The sequence below is a fragment of the Phalacrocorax carbo genome, chromosome 7, assembly GCF_963921805.1.
Source record: "Phalacrocorax carbo chromosome 7, bPhaCar2.1, whole genome shotgun sequence".
Taxonomy (NCBI): domain Eukaryota; kingdom Metazoa; phylum Chordata; class Aves; order Suliformes; family Phalacrocoracidae; genus Phalacrocorax; species Phalacrocorax carbo.
In genome coordinates, this window is record NC_087519.1 from 29,433,501 (window position 1) to 29,454,675 (window position 21,175).

A 21,175-nucleotide genomic window follows, 5' to 3' on the forward strand; every position below is an offset into this window, starting at 1 on the left:
CTCTTTTAATTGGATGCCAAAGTATTGGAAAGTTGGTTGCAGCCTTCACCATAAACAGAAAACCACCTCTTGTGATTAGCATCAGTAGACACGCCATGTTTTCTTTATGCAGTGGAGAGCATCAGACAGTTTTAGAAACCCACAGATAGACTGGATAAAATACAGGCAGACTTTGAGATGATTTGGCACAGGTAACTTCAGGAGTTAAAACATTGTTGGATCATTTTTTCTCCAGGGGGAAAACTGTTTGTGGAGCCAAGCTTCTCTCTCTACACCCCAGTAACTGGGAACACATTTAGTGCCAGAAAACGACAGACATTGAGTCCCTTAATATTCACAAGCTATCATTAACAAGCGTTAACAGAAGCTGTTACGAGTCTTTAAAATTTAGCAGCTGGCAGGGCTGATGTAAGAACTCCAAAGCCATCATGCTCTCTCCAGTTATTTCCTTTGAATCACATATTTAGGTCTGTTTTTCAGCCACAGGTGAAAGTTTGGGCAGTACCTTCCCTTCTTTAAACATGTCAGTATGTGCATGGGGACACACCCATGCCCACAAAGAGGTGAAACACAGAGGCTACCTCTTCTGTTCTGCTTCTTCAGTTTGGCTCCTGGAAGGAGGAGTTAGAGGCTCAGAGCAGCCACAGATGCCTGTGGTAGAAACAGAAATACAATTCTGGTGAAACCTGGGACCACTTAGCTCCTGATCCTGATGTTTGATGAGACATAATTGTTATAGATTATTTGAATATACTGATTTGCTTTAAATACATTGAAAAAAGCCCTCTGAAATGACCTTAAAAGTTTGCAGACTTGAGAACTGTAAAAACTAAATCCATCGGGCAGCAAAAGAAGTTAGAATTCTAACTCCATTCTCTGAACATTCACATCTGAGCCCTATATAAAGTTGTGCAAGCACTCGGGACCAAAAACTCGGATCCATTATTTCTTGTCCTTGACAGCACTGAGCTTTATACAGTGCTCTGCAAATAAATCATAATTGCTGCTTCTGGACCACAACTGTAAACCTTGCTTGCAGAAATACACAAGACTAAAGTAGGAATTAAGCCCTCTGGAAAAAAAAAAAAGGGGGGGGACACAGTATTTATTAACTGGTTTCTATTTGCTTCAGTATCAGTTGGGATAGCAGCATACTCACATTAAGATATAAAAGTGGTAATAAATCTCCTTTCCCAGATTACACAGGAATGTTATAAATTGCTTCCATATGATAAATTATTCAAATTCTGTTTTCCAACTGGAAATCTGTTGTGATCATAGCTTTTTCAACCTATTCTATACTCTTAAAAAAGGGGGATGATAACATTTTGCTGCACTATTTTAATTTTTTTCTGTCTTTTGAAATTTGTCCTCATACAGTACACAAGAGATTTCTATTAACTGGAAAGTAGACAGATAATGTGAAAAGCACTATGAAAGGTATTATTCACTTAAAATCAAAATACGTTGTTCTGATTTCATCTGCATTAGCATTTTATGAGTTATGGGTTTGTGGGGTTTTTTTTGTTTTGGTGGGTTTTTTGCAGGGGCTTTTGGAGGGGGAGTGTTTTTGGTGGTTTGGTGGTTTTTTTGTTGTTGTTGTGGGGTGGTGTTTTTTTTTTTTTTTATAAACAGTTTACATGTCTGTTTTGTTTAAAATTGGCTGTGCTTGGAGGAGCACCAGGTGAGCCTAGAACAACTTCCCAGTGAGCAGTCAAAGAGTTTAGCACAAGAATAATGCTTTAGAGACTCAACAGCCCCAGCTGTACACTCCTCAGTAAGACAGAGGGTTGCTACAATATCTGTCACCTTTGGTACGTGGCAGATGTATTGTTTGAGCCACTTCCTGAACATTTTTCTGTATGAACTACTTTGTTAAATCAGAAACATATAACATCAGAAATCAATTCACTTCATAGCATCTTGTCAACAAGCACTGGTCAGCACAAACATCTGTAACATACTACAATATTGTCACTTTAAAACATAAGGCAATGATGTTACATATCTTAGATAAAATCCTGGCCTGCTGAAGCCAATGAGTCGTTCATTTCCTCAGGAACAAGACTTCACATACCGAATTCCAAATGCATCAAACAGACGCATAAGAGGTAAGAAAAAAATAGGGAGTCTTGCTGTTATTTTCCAAACATTTAGAGCTTTCCTTTCACAAGACGGGGATGGTACTGTTCATCAAGGGCTGCAAGGGACTAAACACTCCACATGTTGAACTGCAATAGCATTTATTCCAAAGCACAGAGGCATATGGACTCTTCACACAGCAGGACAGGGCAAACCCTTTGTACACATCAAATATTTCCAAGCAAGCAGGCCTAAGCCTACTCATCCAGGCCAATTACTTGATAATCAGTATAGTTTTCCTCATTATCACCATGATCACTCGAGAGCTGGGCAGGCAGGCTTTTTATATGCTGAATCCCTCATATTCTCAACTTCTCATGAAGCTTGAAGCTTTGTCTGTCCTATATGTAATACTTCCGCACTGGAAGGACAGACCAATGCATTTGCAGAATAGATTTTTCTCGCATTTTATCTAATTATACTGTAGAAGCAAAAAGATACAAGGATAGTGTCTTTATCTGGAACAACATAACCTCCACCAAGTACAATCTAAACACAAAAATATCTTTTCACAAGCATCAAGAATGCATTTGAAAGAATGTCAAACAGATGCCCCGATAAAATTACTTCTCCTGCCTCTTTTCTCATCTCAAACCCTTATTATTTCTTTTTGATTGATTTTTCTTGGCTCTTGCACACTCTCATGCTGATCTTCTTAGGTGGGCTCTATACAACCTTCTCAGCTTTCTTTTATTCCTCTAGTCTTCTTGCCAATAAATTATTCAAGTTTTATGAAGGGTTTCTTTTTTATTTCACAGGCATTTTCTTTTGATCCAAAATGAGCTAAAACACAGTGGTTTTTAATGCAACACTTGGTCTGCCAAATGCCTTAAAAATGTATTTCAACCTTCTCTGTTTATTTGAAAGCTGCTTCTTCCAAGAAGAATAATGTGGTTACCATAGCTCCCCTATCCACAACCAACAAAACGCAATTTGGAATACAATAAAACAAAGACAAGACTACTCACAAAAATGTGACCAAATGATCGGACATTGATACCTTTATCCTACATCACTCCTACTTCTACTACAGAAAATACCCAAGACTAATCAATACCCAACTTTTGGTCCAGCAGGGAAGATGAAGACAAACCTGTCTGATTGCCAGCTATTTGAGCTATTTCAACTCCAACACTTAAGATGTCTGTTCATGTAAAATCCCTACCTCACAGATTTAGTATTTCACCTCAGAGACTTCGTATTTTACTGTACTCTTTTATTCCAGGAAGTGATTGTGTAGAAAAGCACTTTGCTAAGGCTCAGCAAAGCTAAGTGATGGATTAATTACCCATAGGAACCAGTTGACAAAGTAAATAATGTACTGCCTGTTCTTACAGTTTTGTTGGCCCCTGGACAGGCAAGCTTCTAGGGAACAAGCCAAAAATAATCTTTTTTTATTCCAGTCAACTGGCCAACAAAACCCCACATACACTTCAAAGACTATACAAATTAACCTGCTTTGGACACATCCATTTGCTTTCTTGATTAGAAGTTAAATGATGGAATTTTACTCTAATAAAAATGATCTTTTAAGAAAAGAAAGAAAAACAATTGTTCTCAACAATAATGAATCATGAAAGAGAAAACCACAACACGCATGACAAATATACAGAGCCACTGCAAAGTTAATTTTTTTTCCTGATTTTAAAGAATTGTAAAGATTTCCTTTAAAAAAATAAAATGCTTTGCCTTTTCCTTTAAAAGAAGGAAACAAAAATCCAGAGGATGTTCTGTTTGATGAGACATGCTAAGAAGACTTACCAAGGCAAGCAAGTGAAGAAAGGAAACCAGAACCATCGTCCCACACATTCAGTGCACGCTGTGGGACTGACTCCTGTGGTGCCTGGGACTCTCTCACAAACACCAGGTAAATGTGGGAGAATGCAGCTCAAGAATTTGTCGTGTTCTACTAATGTTTGCTTGCCAGTGACGACAGCCCAAAACAGCTGAAGTTAAATCAAAAAGCTCCGTCTATGGTTTGATAAGCCCTGGATGTAAGCAATAAGGGAAGAAAATATAGCAAGTCTCTTCCTTACCCCAGGCACTCAGGGCTGTAGTCAGGGATTCTGAGCACTAGGAGCAGGAAAACTGCTAGAAGAGCATTTGCTGTTGTTTTGGAAGAAAAGCCGTTACCTTCACTGTGCAGCTTTCTGAAGCTTTTGCATGCCCCAGAAGCACCATTGCTGTATACGTCAAACATACAGGCACAGAGCCTCAGTCAACATAGTTTTAGCTATAGCTTAGCCACAAGAAAATATAATACATCTCTTATCCTTGCCTTCTCACCCTGTGAAGGTCATGTAAAGGTAACAGTATAGGGAAGAGAGAACGAAGGTGTTAAGAGTGCAAGGGATCACTCATATGGTGAACATGCTCCACTCTTACAGTGAAGAAGCTTATTAGTTCACCCCACTGAAAAAGCATTCTGTGTGTAACAGGATACCGTTCTAACACATTAGACAAAGCTGTTTTATTTTTGCAGAAAAACCATCTTAGATCCTGTTGCTCGTTGCATCAGCTAAACTAACTAGTACATTTTAAAGTTGCTGATCTCAAGTTAATCAGTGTCAGCACTATAAAAGAAAATAGCTAAAAGCACTGACTAGAAAGGCATATCTTCCACTTCCCTAGAGTGAATTTACCAGGAAACAGGAAGAAGCAGTGAAGACCAAGCCCACATTAAACTTTGCACCCTTCTCATCTACCAATAAAGAGGTATGTAGATCAGGTTTTTTTCAGCATTTCCTTTATGCCTTCAGTACGCCACATTTCAAGTCTCACACCGGCCCTGACCAGGCTACTTGTTAGTGGTTTTAAACTTCCTGTCCAAAAACACCTAAGAGGAGAGTTACCTGCTCAGGACCTGTGGCTCTGCATTACATCGTTGTCCTCTACCGTTAGGGACAGCACCCTGATGGAAGGCCCAGAACCCTATCATTACCCAGCTGTAAGTGGGTCATTTCCACAGGAAATCACATTTGAAGTCCCATCCACTTTGACATTATCGGTTTGGTTGTTGACCTCTCATACAGTTCACAACTGGAACCAGAATCCTTCCTTATCCTGCCTGTCAGAAACCAATCAGTGCAATACCTCATTGATGGCAAGCTGCTCTCCGCCTCCCCCAGGGTGGCCGTAGCGGTGATTGGAGCTCCGGAAGTCCTCATACAGGTCCTCCTCACTTCCCACATCATCTGTTAGAGCTGTCTTATCCAGTGCCCCATCAGTGATCACTGCAACAACAAAAAGAACAAATTGGTATAAACCCAAGACCCTCAGCAGTGGTGCATCGATTATATGATCTTGGCTGGGGTGAGGAACACTACAACACAGGATGAAGGAAAAAAAAAAAGACAAACTATATAGGCAATTTTAGGCTACAACTCCAGCCTGGTGCATGCCCATTTTTCAAAGAATTTTTCTCCATTCATGTTTTGTTACCATAAATGATTGTGTCTTTTTCTAGCCTGGAAAGTAAGATTTTAAAAAATTCAACACTGCTGCATGTTGCAAAGAAAAGACCAAGTAAGAATAAGAAACCAGGCTCTGAAAAAAGGCACAGGGCAGAGGTGATGCAAACATAATTTCCATTATGACATTGCTGTGTTGACAGAAAACTTTACTAAGTAACAAGCTCATGTCTGCCAATTCATACCTTGATGATTATGATTTACCAAACCCTATTAGACCAAGGAAACTGTTAGCCTTTGGGAAAAACATTCACCTTCCTCTTTGTCCGCGCATTTATTTAATTTGAGAACCCATTCTGTTGCCTAAAAGGGTGTTTGCTACAGAAGTATCCATTATTACCACAAGACAGCCATTCTGCTCAGTACAGCCTCAAAGAAGCTACAGATAATGGGGGGTTAGCAGTCTGTAGCTAGAACAAGCATTGAAGTCTCAAGGTATAAGCATAAGCCTGAGAGAAATAAAAATGTGGCGTTTATACTCCTTGCACAGAAGACAATGGCACTTCATCTGTTTGATAGGCAGGAACCTTTTCCTAAGGTGTCCTCAAGGTACTAGCAAATATCCTTCAGTGGCATGTTGACCAATCATTCATTCATCCCATACCTGTATAGGCAACTGAGCATAAGCTTCTGTTCTCAAAGTCTGCGAAAAATGCCAATAATTAAAGAAAACATTTGCTGACATATTCATCTGGAATAGCAACTGTAAGGATAACAGTTTCAATGACAAAAAGGTGGGCTTCACAAAGACTTCTATGCATGAAGTAAGTAGCTAATACAAACATGATGCAGAGAACAACAGCCAATATAACTAATATTTTAGTTTAATGGACTTGACACAGCTCCAGAAGCAGAACTGAATGAAGTGAAAACAGATACTGCTATCAGCACTCATGGTGACAGTCGTGGCTGTCCAAGTTACACATGATGTCACACTCAAAATTTTTGCAGAACAGGTTAAAAAACCCCACCAAACCAACAAAAAAACCAAAACCAACTTTGAGCTTGATCTTGCACAGCTTGGATAGGAGAAGCATCAGCCAGAGTCCAGGGACAGATAGGCCTGTTCTGGAGCCCTCATTTTATTCCATAATGCAAGTGCATCTTATGAACCTAATTGCGTCAATGGGCCAAGAAAAAGTGCCTAAGGGTTCATTAGCTTAATAATACCTGAAAGGAAAGTTCCCCAGTAACATGAAATAAAGTGCTGACAGAGGTTACAGCAAGACCTGCAAAGATCACTCTTGCCAATGCTTTCATTATGTGTGATGTTTTGTTATGGCTGCATCACTTGATTACTTCTAGTAACATGGTGAGGTGGAAATTCAGTGTATCAGCTATCAGTTCAGCACAGTGACTTGACATAAAAATGGCTGGAGTATGAGCTGTTTTTGAAATAAATACTTGATTTTTTATGCTTTGAATTCAATAAATACGCACAACATAGCAAAGACACATTCATTGTTTAAACCTGGAACTCCACTCAACATTGATGACAGTTCAGGACATGGGGGTGCATGTGAGCTTATGATTAAAGCACAGTTTTCTGTGGAAGTGTGTAACTACCCAACCAGTCATCTTTAAGTGACATTTCACCAAAAAAAAAAAATAAAATGCAAGCATTTTCATAGCTTTGCTCTGACACATCATATCATTATACAGAAGTTCTCTAATGAGAAGTCATACAGGTCTCTAATATGCCAGTAGTATAGACTGCATATAAAGCAGTTCTGAGACTAAGACCTAGCCCATTAATACATAACTCAAAAACAGCTGGAATGTTAGTGATGATATCGCTTTATGCAGAATTACCAAGGTTTGCATTTAATTTTTTTTAAAGATCGTTAAAGTATCACTTTTTGCTCATACATTGTCTGAAAAACATTCCTCTGATAGTAATGAACAGCTTTCAGTGTATTAGTACGCAACAAAAATGAATTAGAAATGTTTTTCAAGAACAAATAAAAAGAAATCATATATAAGAATGGAGTTAGCAGTCACTTTATTCGAAACTTTCTTTGCATCCCTCTCATCTCATTCTTTTCCTTTATTTTATGCATGGCTTCATTGCTTTTGCTTTATGCATCTTCTGCTATTTTCACTGCTAAAAGCAATTTTCAGCTTGAAAACTGTTCATTGACATTGTTAAAGCTTTTGATTTCCCCCCCCCCCTATTTTCCTATTGGTTCTCTGATCTGTGCTTAGATGAAAAAGCAAAAGCTCCAGGGAGGTATTTATCTATATTACTTAAAATGCTCTCTACCTCTGCTAAGTACCTTGAAAGCTGTGTTTGCTTTTACTAGACATCTGTTTTTCTTCTCTGATCTTACCAACCTCATCAATTTTCTGCAGTCTTAAAACCTGCTACTACATTTTGGATTAGTTTTCCTAGCAGAAAAGTCCTCATGGACATATTTCACCAAAATACGCAGTTCATAGCCATATGAAAGTTCTCAATCCTTGAGGAAGAATACCGTTATACATTTTCTCAAACTAACTGATGTTCTAGGGAAGAATAAAACTAATAAAAAATAAGAATTTGCTCTGAAGCAGCTTACATGGGAGACATGATTACACATAAATAAATAAAACAGTAATCTGGAATGGTGACCCAATACACTAGAAACCAAGGAAGCAGGAGAATGAAGGCTTTCAATCTAGGTAGTGACTCAACATGCACAGCATAAACTAGGTCAAGTAGAACAGAAGCAAGTACTATACAAAAATCTTTGAAGACATGTTAGCAAAGATTGCTGAAATAGACTATCAGCTTCCTCAACAGCACAGTAGTAGTCAGGCAGGCAACTATTAAGCTGCACGGTAGTTGAATCAGACACCTCATTTCCCCCTCCCGCCCGCCAAATGCTCATCTCTGTTTAATACTGAAATCCACTGGAACGGTCATAGCTGGCTTCTCCGTGTCTCTCTGAAACCACTGATCTGACCTTTCCCTGGAAATCAGGAAACACCAAAGAACAATGTTCTGTCAAAAGATAATGCCAAACACCCAATTAGCTCAAGCAGATTTCTCCATATTTTATACGACTGTTCTGATAAGCTTCACTAAATATGGCAACAAATCCCATACACAGGAACACAGGGAGGGGTTGTCACCAACATTTAGTACTACAACCTTCTGTGCAAGTATTAAAACTCTGCTTTACACTGTTGTTAGTCCAAGCCCAAGCTCGGGATTTACATCATTGAAGTACAAAAACAGATGGATAATTCTAGCAATAGTAGCTCATGAAAGAATGCTGCACAAACCCTTTTTAATGCATCTGAACAGAGAATAAGGTGTCAAGAACCTGACTGCATGAAGAAATATCTTGAGGATATGAAGTAGCAAAAGTCATACAAAAAATGGTACTGAAAATAGCAACTGGCACAGGTGGTCTGCATTCAAGCGCTTGAGCAGACAGCACTGAGACAGGCTACATTCAAAATGTACATGCAAATATATAAAATACATACAAAAATAAAAGGGAATAATTCTATAAAAATCAAATAAAGCTTGATCAAAATGGTCCAGAGGAAGAAGTTATATGTGTTCACCCTTTTACCTTCATACAGGCTTTGGGACGCAGGCATAAGCGGTCAGCAGTGGGAAAGGTCCTGGCTGGACTCTGCTTATGCCCCTACCTTGCTGAAGGGGAGCAGGTAAAAGACTGACGCCAAGCAACCCTGAGAGTACTTTTCCTACATAGTTACAGAGTTCTCCATCTCATGAGAAAGCCATCAGAGCTGTTATCAGCTCTGTGGTTTTACACAGAATAGCACTCTGTGCCTGCAGTGAGAGACAAGCCATGCAACGGCCGCAGCATAAACCATGGCTGTACAACTCAGCCACCCCAGCTAGTAGCCTGCCAGCTGCATCCTGCTTACAGGTAGGTTTGGACAATTTAAAATGCATACAGGCAGCTGCCTGTGTGGTAGGATGTTTACCTTTGGGAGCCACAATCGAGCCTGACACTGGAGAACAAGACAGCTGGGCTACACTGGGACAGCCTTGATCTTAATAACCAACAGAAAATGGCAGGGAGGGAAAAATGAGAGAAGCCTTGTGATGTTCATTTAACTGGTAGGAAACCAAGAAAAGTCACAATCCGACTGAAACAAATATTAACCGTGAGTTTTAACTGAACTCTGGAATGTGTCACTGAGTACAGGTGACACTGTTCACCATATTTGACCTCCCCTCCTCTCTCAAAAGATGGACCTGCTTCATACATTCCAGTGCCAGGAATTAATGAGCACAAGTTGCGGGGGGGCGGGGGGGGGGAACAAACCACAAACCAAACCAAACCAAAACCCCAAAACCAAACCAACCAACCAACCTACCACCACGAAAAAAAAAAAAAAAAACAAAAAACAGAACAAAAACAAACAAAAACCCCAAACAAAACAAAACAAAAATCCCACTGGAGAAACACAGAATAAATTTCTAGAACAGTTTCCTCAAAGCAGCTGGGAGGAGCACTAAAATCTAGCACAGCCTCTTAACAGAGATCTCTCAAAGTCACATAGGTTTACGTCTCAGTTGGAATAAACCCCAGTAGCTCCCGGTTGGCGAGGATCTCCAGCTGTGTGCTTGGATCAAAAGCCTGAACAATGACCCAGGACTGAAGGAAAATGGACTAGAGGTAGTTTACCCAAAATTTTGGTTATCTGTTTTCACTTGGCTTGCAGCCTACAGCTTTTAGGGGTAAGGCTGGGACAGGAATCCGTGATGATTACAGACAGCTTTGAAAGCCAAGAGCATCCACAGTTTATTAAAAGCACGTTATATTAATGGCAAAGGGAACAACTTTTGTGTATTTGAAGTATTTCTCTTTCAAGTGTGCTTTTGCAGTACCACATCCACACATTTGTCTCCGTAGCATTTACATTTAAAATAATTCACTGAAATAACAGAAGGAGCCTGATTTACACTCACAGAGCAAATTAATTCAGAGCTAACAACATCATTCCCTCTGCCTCACTGAGCAGAGATTGCTGTGGTTGTGTGCAGCGCCCACAGGAAAGTGCATTGCAGCTGGTGAAGAGTAGTTCAAGAGACTTAAGACAATAAACAAATGAAAGGGGTGTGTGGGGTGGGGAAACCAAACCCAGACTACAGTGCCCAGGTGAAAAGAGCCCCTCCACTCTCCTCTTTGCCCATTCTGAACTGCTAAACCCTCATCTTCCTTAGAAATAGCTGCCACAGTAGTGTTGCAGCCTCCATCACTCCAGTTCTGAATTATGTGCTTCATTTATCAGCTTCTTGATATATGGAGGTCCCTACGCAGCTGCCACAGTAAAATCCATCAGAGTGATGTCATCCCACTTCTGCCCCAGCAGTGCAATTCTCCAGCTCTTTACTGTGCTGATGGACACTCTCACATCATTCTGCTTGTGGTTGTGGGCCAGTTTAACAGGAAGAGGGAAGTCTGGCAGGGAATTAGCAACAAGGGAACAATGACCAGTTACTATGAGCTTCGGGGGGGGACACCAAACCCAAAACAAAACAAAAAACAAACCCCAAAACCAACCAAGGACATGGGCCTGCAAAGCCAAGCCTTAGAGAGCTAAGGTCCTCATGGTGACATATCTGAGCAGGTAATGGCACTGTGTTCAGTCAATCTTTGAGGAAAAAGAAAGACACAGAATGGGGAGGAGAGTCAGAAAATATTTAAGTGGAGAAGGCAAGTGTCATCACCTCCATTTTAAAGAAACATTATAAAAGGAAAGGATTCAACATAACAAAATTAAATTAACATTTTGGTATAATGTCACAAATGGAATTGCTGTTGTGAATGAAATCAGTTCTTAATTGAGGCAAAGAGCAGATCTGCGCTTGAAAACAAAAAGGACATGGATTTTCAATGGAAAGCTGAGTGCAGGTCCTCTGTGGGTCTGCTGGGCACATCACCCAGGGTAACATTCATCAGCAATAATGCACTGAACCACCCACTCAGGTTTCAAGAGTTTTTAAATCCCAATTAGAATCTAAATGACTTGCAGGGAGGCTTAAGGGAGTTCTCAGCTCTCTCGGGTAGTGGAGACAATTATGGGGAAGAGAGATGCGGATTATGAATGGCTCTGCAGGTCTGACTCCCACATTACCATTTGCTACGCACTGGCAGCTTGGTTCGCTTTGCCTTGGCAGACATGCAGAGAGCTGCCCCCAGTCCCTTCCTTGCTTGCTGGGTGATGTTACGAGTGGGAGAGAAGAGGGGGAGCAGTTTAACTAGATTTGAAGAAGGGTGGAAATGATGACAAAATGAGACAAGAAATAACATAAATGTACTCTACTTGATCCAAAGCCTAATCCTTTGTTGAAAAACCCTTCCATTGTACTGCACACAAACTATTAATTCACTGGCCACATTTCCATCCCAGCTACTGACTTAGAAAAAAGCTGGCATGTCCTCCTACTCTACATATTTGTTGTTTAATTGGACCGGAGCAAATACTCATCCATACCGACCTGTTTGCTCTCATTTTTCAGATGGTGGCCTTGGAAATGCTATTTACTTTATGTCTGGACAATGCTGAACATTATGGGGCCAATTCCAGTTCAGTCCTTTAAGCCCTATCACAATCTAAACATTAAATCAATCATAGCAATCAAAACTAGCAGAAAAATAACTTCTAGTATCCAGACACAATCTTTACAGTATCCTTTGTAGGAAGTACTGGTTGGAATATCTGGCATGTCACTTACTGCCCCAACAACAAGTCTTATTCACTGATGTAGCTGCTATTTAAAGGAGCTGGAGGACGGAGTAGATGAAACCATCTACCATAATTTTTCAAAAGTTTCCTCTGTGGAAGACTAAAATAGTTGCATTTCTTCTTTCTGACAGGTAACAAACACCATCATTCCCAACTCATGCTGAATTTTTACGTGTCCATTTAACTCTGATTAGCCCTGTGCCTGTTATGCCTTGAAGAAAAAATCAAACCCAGACCAGACTCCCCTCTCTTGAAGTGAAAACCACCACCACCACCACCACCACCCCTTTATCAGGCAACTGCCTCCCAAAATACTGACAGGCTGGTTGGGAAAAAACATATCTGACACAGTCTAGTGGAGCGCAGTCAGAGTCAAGTCAGATCAGCAGTAACCTCAGATGAGCTTTCAGCTCACCTGAAAAGATGAAGATACCATGTCCGTGTCTCCACATGCACCCATTCTTACCCAAAAGAACAATGTAACAACAACTGAGGAAATTCAAGCAATGAGGCAGGAAATCAGAACAATAGTTATTTACAGTGGACAACACCTACTGCAGCAAACATAGGAGGTAAAAGCAACATCAAAGAGTGTTAGTGCAGCTGACAAGCGTGACAAACATGAATTTGAATGGGCTTTGTCAATAAGGTTTCAGGCCTTTTTAATTTATTTATTTTTAGGAGCGCATCTGCTCCAGCTTTTCAAAACAAATTGGAAGATCAGCAATCAGGCAAAAAAAAGACACACCGTTTTCTTAAAAGTTCATTCCCACAGATCCTCCTATATGATCTCAACAGCTGCCACTACTTCAGTGCATGGTTACATGTGGCGTCACTCCTAAAGGTCACCTTTGGGTTTCTCTCATCTTTTGCTTGCACAAGTGTATGCAACTTGCCTATGGGAACATGCAAACAAAGGAGCCACACTTACTGCTCTGCCATTACTTAATCTGAGTTCATCTGAACCAAAGCCCTAGTTCAGACTCAAATGTACTCAAACTCTGTGTTTTAATCCTTCTTTTGTCCTCCAGAAAGCAAAAAAAGAAAAAAGAAAAAAAAGCCATTCAGACAAAACCAATGCTTCTAGTTATCACCAGTCCTCAAATTAAGACCTTCAATAGAAAACATTCCCCTGTATTCTCTCAGGAATTGTTATTCCTCCTGTATCTACAGACACTTTCCAGGGACTTAATTGGAGGGTTTCTTAATGCAAGCGCTGTTATCTCCCAAATCTCAGACTGCCCTTGTCTGTTTTAATTATATTGATTTAGCTGTGATGTTTGCTTCACCTCCAAAATAACTTCCTAGGAGCACTCACAGGAAAATGTCAGAAACCATATGCTCTCATAGTGCCTCCTTTGTTGTACCTATTACTTTATTAAACAAAGAAAAGAATGTAACTGGAATTTGCTACAGCATGTTTGATTTACACTCCCAAAGATTCTGTGCTTTTATTACGTCTTTACATCTGAGTACACCCTCAGAAGACTGAGAGGTTGGAAGCTAAGCCTTTGCTAAAGATTTTGTTGCCAAAAAGCATAGAATTTCCTTCAGTCTTAAATCACAGTCTAGAAACTAGAAAATTCCACCATACCCTAAGCTTTAACTACTGGCCTGGGAAACACCACACTGTAAAGAATTGTTAAGGTCATTTTTATGAAGAACTGTCACTAGGAAGTAAAACAATTCATATCACAAGTGTCTTTAAAATGTTGCACCCAGTTATGCCAACTTTGCATGGAAATATCAACTTCCTTATGCTATTTTCAGGACAGTCAAACCTGGAGCAGGGGAAAAATAAAAAAAAGACACGGGTCTTTCTTATAATGGACTAATTTGCATTATAACTTGAACAACTAAGGATGAAGAATTGTCTTGATAACGATTTAAAACATTTGACAATGCAGCCCCCTTTGGTGAAGACAAAACTATTGAACACCAGAACCTAAAACAAGGCCTGCAAGCCTGCAGCTAGCTAACAGATACGATGAATAACACAGATGCATTGGGCGCACGCTGTTTCCAGCAAAGTCAGCACAAAGAGCCGCTGCTTGGCACTTCTGAAAAGCAGGCTGTTTATATAAGCGTCTGAAGACGGATTTAAGAGGCTAACTTTGAACAATGAAATTTGAAAAATGTGACCTTTGTTTTTTCCCAGAATTCTGCATAATGCTATAAATCTAGTCTTTATCTATGTGAAGCTATCCAGGCTGACAAGTGGCTTATATCTATGACCTTGTACCACAGAAGTAATTAAAAATGAATGCCATGAGAAGAGTTTCAATTGCTCTTGTGCATTATCAAGTATAAGTCTCAAGGGGCAGCAAGATTGTTTTGTTGACATTTTGAATGACCAGTCTTCATGTAGCACACAATAGATCTTCTGGTTTCATACTGGGGCTACAGTCTTTTCATTAAAAATACTGGTAAAACTGCTTTACCTTTAGGAAATCCCTCTGTCCCTATTTATATTTTAATCCGAGTTCGAAGAAAATCCCCGAGATCAAGCTACCAAATATTTCTGAAGGGAAAACAGGAAATCAAGGATTACTATTATTTAACTACAACTGCCATGATAGCTAAGGGATCAGGCTCTTTGCAGCATACATGTTTGAATCACACAAACTACACAAACAAAGGAGGAAAACTCAGGCTCTGAGTTAGTCTGGGTGATCCTTTTTCAGTGTTATTCATAAGCGTTTTGGGAGATCAGCTCTGAGTAGGCTACAGGAGAGATGCTGAATATGGCCAAATGTAATCCAGTCTAGATTCTCAAAAGAAAAAGACACAAGAGCACCACCCCTGGAAGACAGGTGCAGAACAGGAGGGTGCTTCATTAGCTCAGTTTAGAGGACCTCATGGACAGAAACAAGGTGGAAATTTCAAACTCACTCAGACATTGCATATTTACAGTTCTGTGAGCGTAAATTTCACTGCCAGAGTCCAGGACTGACTGGTTTTAACATCGAGTACTGCTACATCACCTGTGTTGAAAACCAGCTCTACAAACAGATGGAAGAAGAAAGTTGGAGCGCAGAGCTGACCTGGATGAGAGGCTGGTGCAGTCTCTTGTCCTCATTGCATGGCTGGGACTGTGCTTCACACCAGCTCCACCAGTAGCCCCCTCACCAGTCAGCCCTCACTACTTCTCCTCCCCAGGGCCTCCAGACTTCTTTGCTAGTGAGATATATGAAAGTGAAAGACTCTGCACCAAAATAATTTCAAACTGTACACGAACAGCAATACTCTTCTGAAATATATTTAAGAACTCAAGGACAGGCCTCACAGCCTCACACATTCAATACTGTTCATATTGTAGTAGGAACAGAGTTAGTTGCCCACTGTGAAGTATTTGCTCTCTGGGAATCTGAGGGTTCAGATATGATATATTACTGCAAATGAAATTTAAAGAAATAAGCCCGAGATACTGAACCTGTTGATTGATACATCTCAATAAATTTTCAACTATCATAGGGGGGAAAAAAAAGATTTTACATTCAATAATTCTAAGTTTCCTAGAAAACTGGTGTGAGAGGGTACCTTATTTCAGAGCGTGTTCACAACATTCAGGCTCCAGGTCCGAATTATAGCTGAATGTATCAGACGCAATCTCACTCTACAGCAAGAAAACTTCCAAGGAAAACATTATTCCTCTTGGAATACATCAAGTATTCAATTCAAAGCCATTATTAATCATCCTTTTAAAAGGAGAAAGCATTCTGGCAAGGTCACATTGGTCAGGGTGCCTTTAATAGTTAAATTCATTACTTAGGATGTTTACTGCGGGCTTCAACAAGGAAATAAGAATAGCAGAATTGGTAAGATCAGCATTTCAGCAAATCACGAGCCTGAGATGGTAAGCGTTCATTTTGAGCTATGAATTCAAAATGACACATTACCACTTACAGATCACTGGATGCAACACGGAATATTTTGGAAGCTTTGGAGACTGATTTAAAAGTTGAACCCATCCCCAGCTGAAGATAGTAAAATTAAGTGGCAAAAGTATATTAACGCAGGCAGCAACATAATGTCAATATTAACTACTAAAAGAGCACTGCTGATCAGCAGTGACCAAACTGAATAAGGTCTCTTAAAAAGGTGAAGATGAAGCCTTTTCAGAAGTCACATTACCTATCCTTCTTTTGAAACCAAGCTAATGGCTTATTTTCATATTCATCATGAATGGTTCTATGCAGTAGCATCTTCCCTTAAATTAAGGCATAGCTGTTGTCTCTGTCTTGTAGATTTAAAGAATTATTTATTTTCAGCTTTGGTGGTATTTCTCTGCACCAGAAGCCCAACTTCGTCATTTCTGAGTGACAGACTATGCAATGCAGGATTACTACATCAAAGGATGACACTCAAGTATCAATAAAGGAAAGAGTCCCCCAGGAGACTACTGTCAAAAGATATAAACTTCTTCCTCCAATATGAAAAAAACCCACACACACAAAAAACCAACCAACCAACCAACCAAACCCCACACACAAAAAAAAAATCCAAAACAAACAAAAAACCAGCCCCTCTAAAACAAATTCCCAGAAGATTTCTGTCCAGCCTGGAAAGCCATCTATCTTTGCTTTGACAGTGACCAGTGCTCTCAGCACCAAAAATATTTGCTTTATTTGACAAGTACAGAGGTTGTAAAAAGTGACCGGGATAGACCAACAGGAGGAAAAAAACAGCAGGACAAGGTGCATATTGCATGCTGTACTACTGTGCACATCATAGCAGGTCTGAAGAGGCTCTCCTTAACATTCACTTAACTTCTGCAGATTTTTCCCCAGAAGGAATCATGGGAGGTACTGGTCTACTGCTTCTCAGTTTCTGTAAAATACAGAGTTCAGTGACAGAAGATAATAGTGAGAGTATTGCTGATATTTTCTAAAGAAGCTTTAAAAGAGGATTATTCTAGTGATTAAAATCAGTAAGTGAGGCACGTAGCACAGACTGGGGATCATGGAAGTTTAGTGTGCTGTAAAATTAATGAAAAAATTTAGGATGCATTTTAAGTCCACTGGGCCATGTGGGCACAGCAATGACGGATATTCCACGCACATACATTTGGTATTTGGCATACTGCATTCTGAGCGTATGGCTAAACCGCAGCACACAGTATCAGCCTGACTTAAGGGGCAATGCTGCAATGCAGCGCCTTTGTGATAGCCTAGAAAAGCAAAATGATTAACAGGCCTCATTCCTCACTCTTGCTGGAGATAGCCAGCACTGCTAGGAACTGCAGTCCTATACAGGGCAGTGGCAGACAAATGCAAAGAGGATACACTTTAGCCATTCAGGTATGCCCCTTCTACTCACCAACTGGCCCAAAGTAAACTCACAAATCTTTACAAATCAGCCTTTTCTTTATACCAAACTGTTGACCCTCTGTTCTTCCCTTCTTTCTTCTAGTTCTGCAGTGATCAGAACAAAACCAAAGGATGAGAGAAATTGGGACCCACATCACCGTGTAGCAAGCTCCCCACCTTCACCTGCCTCAGCTTGTAGAGCTCTAAATTTCACTGTGTTAGACAGCAGCCCCTTCACAGAGGCTGTCATGCAGCTGAAAGAGCCATTATACATGCAGATGATGTATACAAATATCTTCACAATCCTGTTTCCTCGCACCTTGATTAATTACATTTCTGTCTGCCTTCTTTCCTTTCAAACACAAATGCAAAGGACAGGCTCCAAAAATGGGACTTTTCCTCTTGAGTCCCTTTCTGAACTCAGCAGGTGCAATTCTACTGAAGGCAGGAAACTACCATTTCTAGACTATGTTCCTGGCATCTGCTTATCTTTCCTGCTGAAACGTAGCAGATGTCATCAAAGCGTATCAGAACTTAAACAATCCCCTTGACCCCAGCATCCCTTTGCTGTAAATAATACGGTATGAGCTTGTTTGAACTGGAAATTGTTGTTCTTGGGAATAATTGCTCTGTACACGGCACTGTCTCCAATCGATTCCAGGACACATTTTCTGAGCTGTACGATTTTTTGTTATTAACCTCACAGTAACCTTAAAGGTTTGAGCTCATTCTCTTCACCAAGCTGCACAGGTCCCTGGCTGTATAATCTCAGAAATGTCAACAGCAAAACAATCAAAACAGGCACAACTGAGCTTGCCTTGTTTCAATACATCATGGCATTTCCACTCTGATAAAGGTTAGAAAGTTCTTTCAGAGGTGAAAGAAAAATGCTCTCCACGTACACATCTCTCTTAATGGTGAGCATAAAATAGATGGGAGGGGCAAAAAGAAAAGATTAATTCACAGCTAAACAAGGTATTAGCAGAGAGACTGAAAAGCATTGTAATTAGTACTCCCATTATAATTAGTAGTCCCAGTCCAAAGCAACAAAATAGCATCCTCTACTGTTAGCCTTTCCAGATTTTGGCTGAGGTGTAGGCACAATACTTTTTTTTTTTTTTTACTTGTACCCATCATTTCTCATCACATTCTGCAGTGGATGGGATCACCAAAGGTATGAGTTGTTACTTAGGAGTGGGCTTCAGTACTGACAATCGAAATCCAAGACTGGCACTCAATTACTATGGTTATGGATCATTACAGTTTGAACAACTCCACCACTAAATCTGCAACTTCACTTTTTAGCCAACTCTAGTTCAATCCAGCATTTTAGGTGGTAGACAAGCTTGTTATCAGGATGTTACTCTTCTGATCAATGGGTTCTGGGACTAATAACAAAGACTGGGGTTGGTGTAGAAATTGGTAGAAAATCTGAAGGTTTTCTCAGTTCCAAAATGATGACAGCTGAAGAACTGACCCGGAAATTGTAAGAAGGCAGCTTCTACGCTCCCACTGACAATGCTGTGTATGAAATACATTTGATTCTTCCAGCCCTAGCTATTGCTAGAATATGTGAAAAGCTGACCTGTGAAATCAGCCAAACCGAAGCAAGAGCCGAGTTTGGTCTATGTGAGGATGGCTTCCTGACTTGACTGCTATTTTCCTCTCCCTTTCAGGGAATGGAAATAGTATGGACTTCATCTCACCACAATTGATGCTACTGCCTTAACTGAGCATCCACCTTGTTCCTTAGAAAAATCACAATTAGATCTCCCTTTTGAAAACAAATTGAAATAAAACTGCAGGAAGAGAAATTTGCCGTGGTTTGCTTTCGGGTGGGTTGTTTGTGTTTTTTTTTGGATGGTGGGCTTTGTGTGGGGCTGGTGGTTTTTTTTTGTTTTGGTTTTTTTGTGGTTTGTTTGTTTTACCACTTGCATCTAATTTTGCATCCTAGGTGCAAAATCAACATCTTCAGCATCATCACAAAATTACCTGGAGGTAGGAGTTTTTGGCAGAAAAAACTCTCACATTAAATCTGCAGATATTTCTACAGCTGAGAAGACAATAAAACCCAAAATTATACAATGTGCAAAGAGACTCCAGAGAAGACACTCTCCCTAAGCCAAGCCACCATAAATGCAAGATCACACCAGGAATTAGCAGCAAGAGAAGTAAGCATGCAGGCCTGCTCAGTGGACTTGCAGCTGGCCACCTTATCTTCCATTAGAATGCAAGCAGCAGCAGCTTTATCTAATATTAGCAAGCAAAGGGAAAGAAGGATGCAGGCTGCATCATGTCCTGAACAGATCTACCTTGCCCAAAAAGGACCCATGTTCCTTCCCCCTCCCCCCATTATTAATTTATACTTCCAACATCAGCAAGTGAGGCTATTATTACCCATACTCAAGTAAATTATTGCTTTCCTCTGTGTGATGTGGAAAAAGCAGAGCAAGACCAAGCATGCTGCTGAATAGGAGGACAAGCAGAGAGTCCTGAGCATCATAGTACTGTTTTATTCCAAATTGTTACAATTATATCTTTTGCCTTGCCCACACTAAGGCACATCTACAAACAGAAAATTCTCTTCTGCTCTTAAGAAAGGAATTTTAAAATTTATACTCTATATCCCTCTCCACCCATGATCCTCCCACCATAACACCCTCAAAATTCAAAGTTCTTTTTCCCCTGATGAGGTAGAATCTGTCTCCCAACACACTGGAAGAGCAGAATATTTTCTGAATACATCATTAGTGCAGTGCAGCTACAGTATAAACCCATAAAAGTGTGCCACTCATTCTTCTATTGCATTTATTCAATTTATTAAGAAACAACCCCACCTCTAAAACTACAAGCACTATACCTGAACTCAGGGTGTTCTAGAATTCCTCCAGCTTTCTTCCTCAGAATCACCAGGTAAACACCACAGGGAGGAGGGGACCTTTGACCAAATCAACATACTCTCTAACCTTGCATCATCCGTAGGCTTTTACAAGGTGATACCAGCAAGATACTCCGCTTGTTTTCTTACCCTCACCCCAAAAAGGGGAGCATGACCCCAAGCCCATAGCCACAACTAGTATTCCATAGAAGGGGTGGACTCCCTCTTGGTACCACTCAACCTAATATAACTACTATCAATCTCCACCATAGCGAGGAGAGAGGATTTGGGCCTTGGAAACAACATATGAAGCAACATAAATTTGTTCCAGAAACCAGTTTGAAACAATTCATTTACTGGAACAAGCCCCTTCAGTCTCTGACTAATGGACTGCATTTATCCAGTGAGAAACAACAGGCAAATTTTGACTTGAGAGTACAACTTAGAAACTGTACTCCCAGGCCCCATGAACAGCTTACAGTGGGTTCTAGTGAGAAAGATGTTGAATGCCTGCTTCAGTTTCCTCTTGGTCCAGCAGCTGCTTACATGTCCTCTAATCCTTCCTCAGTTATCTCCCTGCCATAAGACGACCAAGTCTGCAGCTGAATGCAGCTACTTAGAGATAATACTCTACAACATAGAGGTGGCGCCAGAGGTAT

At 40.3% G+C, this 21,175-nt stretch overlaps 1 protein-coding gene across 2 annotated transcripts in view; it reads right to left on the reverse strand.

The window, feature by feature from the left end:
* The window catches only part of ARHGEF4 (Rho guanine nucleotide exchange factor 4), a 122,773-nt gene that overhangs the window by 40,186 nt on the left and 61,412 nt on the right, over window positions 1-21,175 (reverse strand). For both annotated transcript variants that reach the window (XM_064457274.1, XM_064457273.1), the window contains one exon: window positions 5,236-5,375. In XM_064457274.1, coding sequence (XP_064313344.1) covers window positions 5,236-5,375 — 140 coding nt within the window. The remainder of the gene's footprint in view (window positions 1-5,235; window positions 5,376-21,175) is intronic.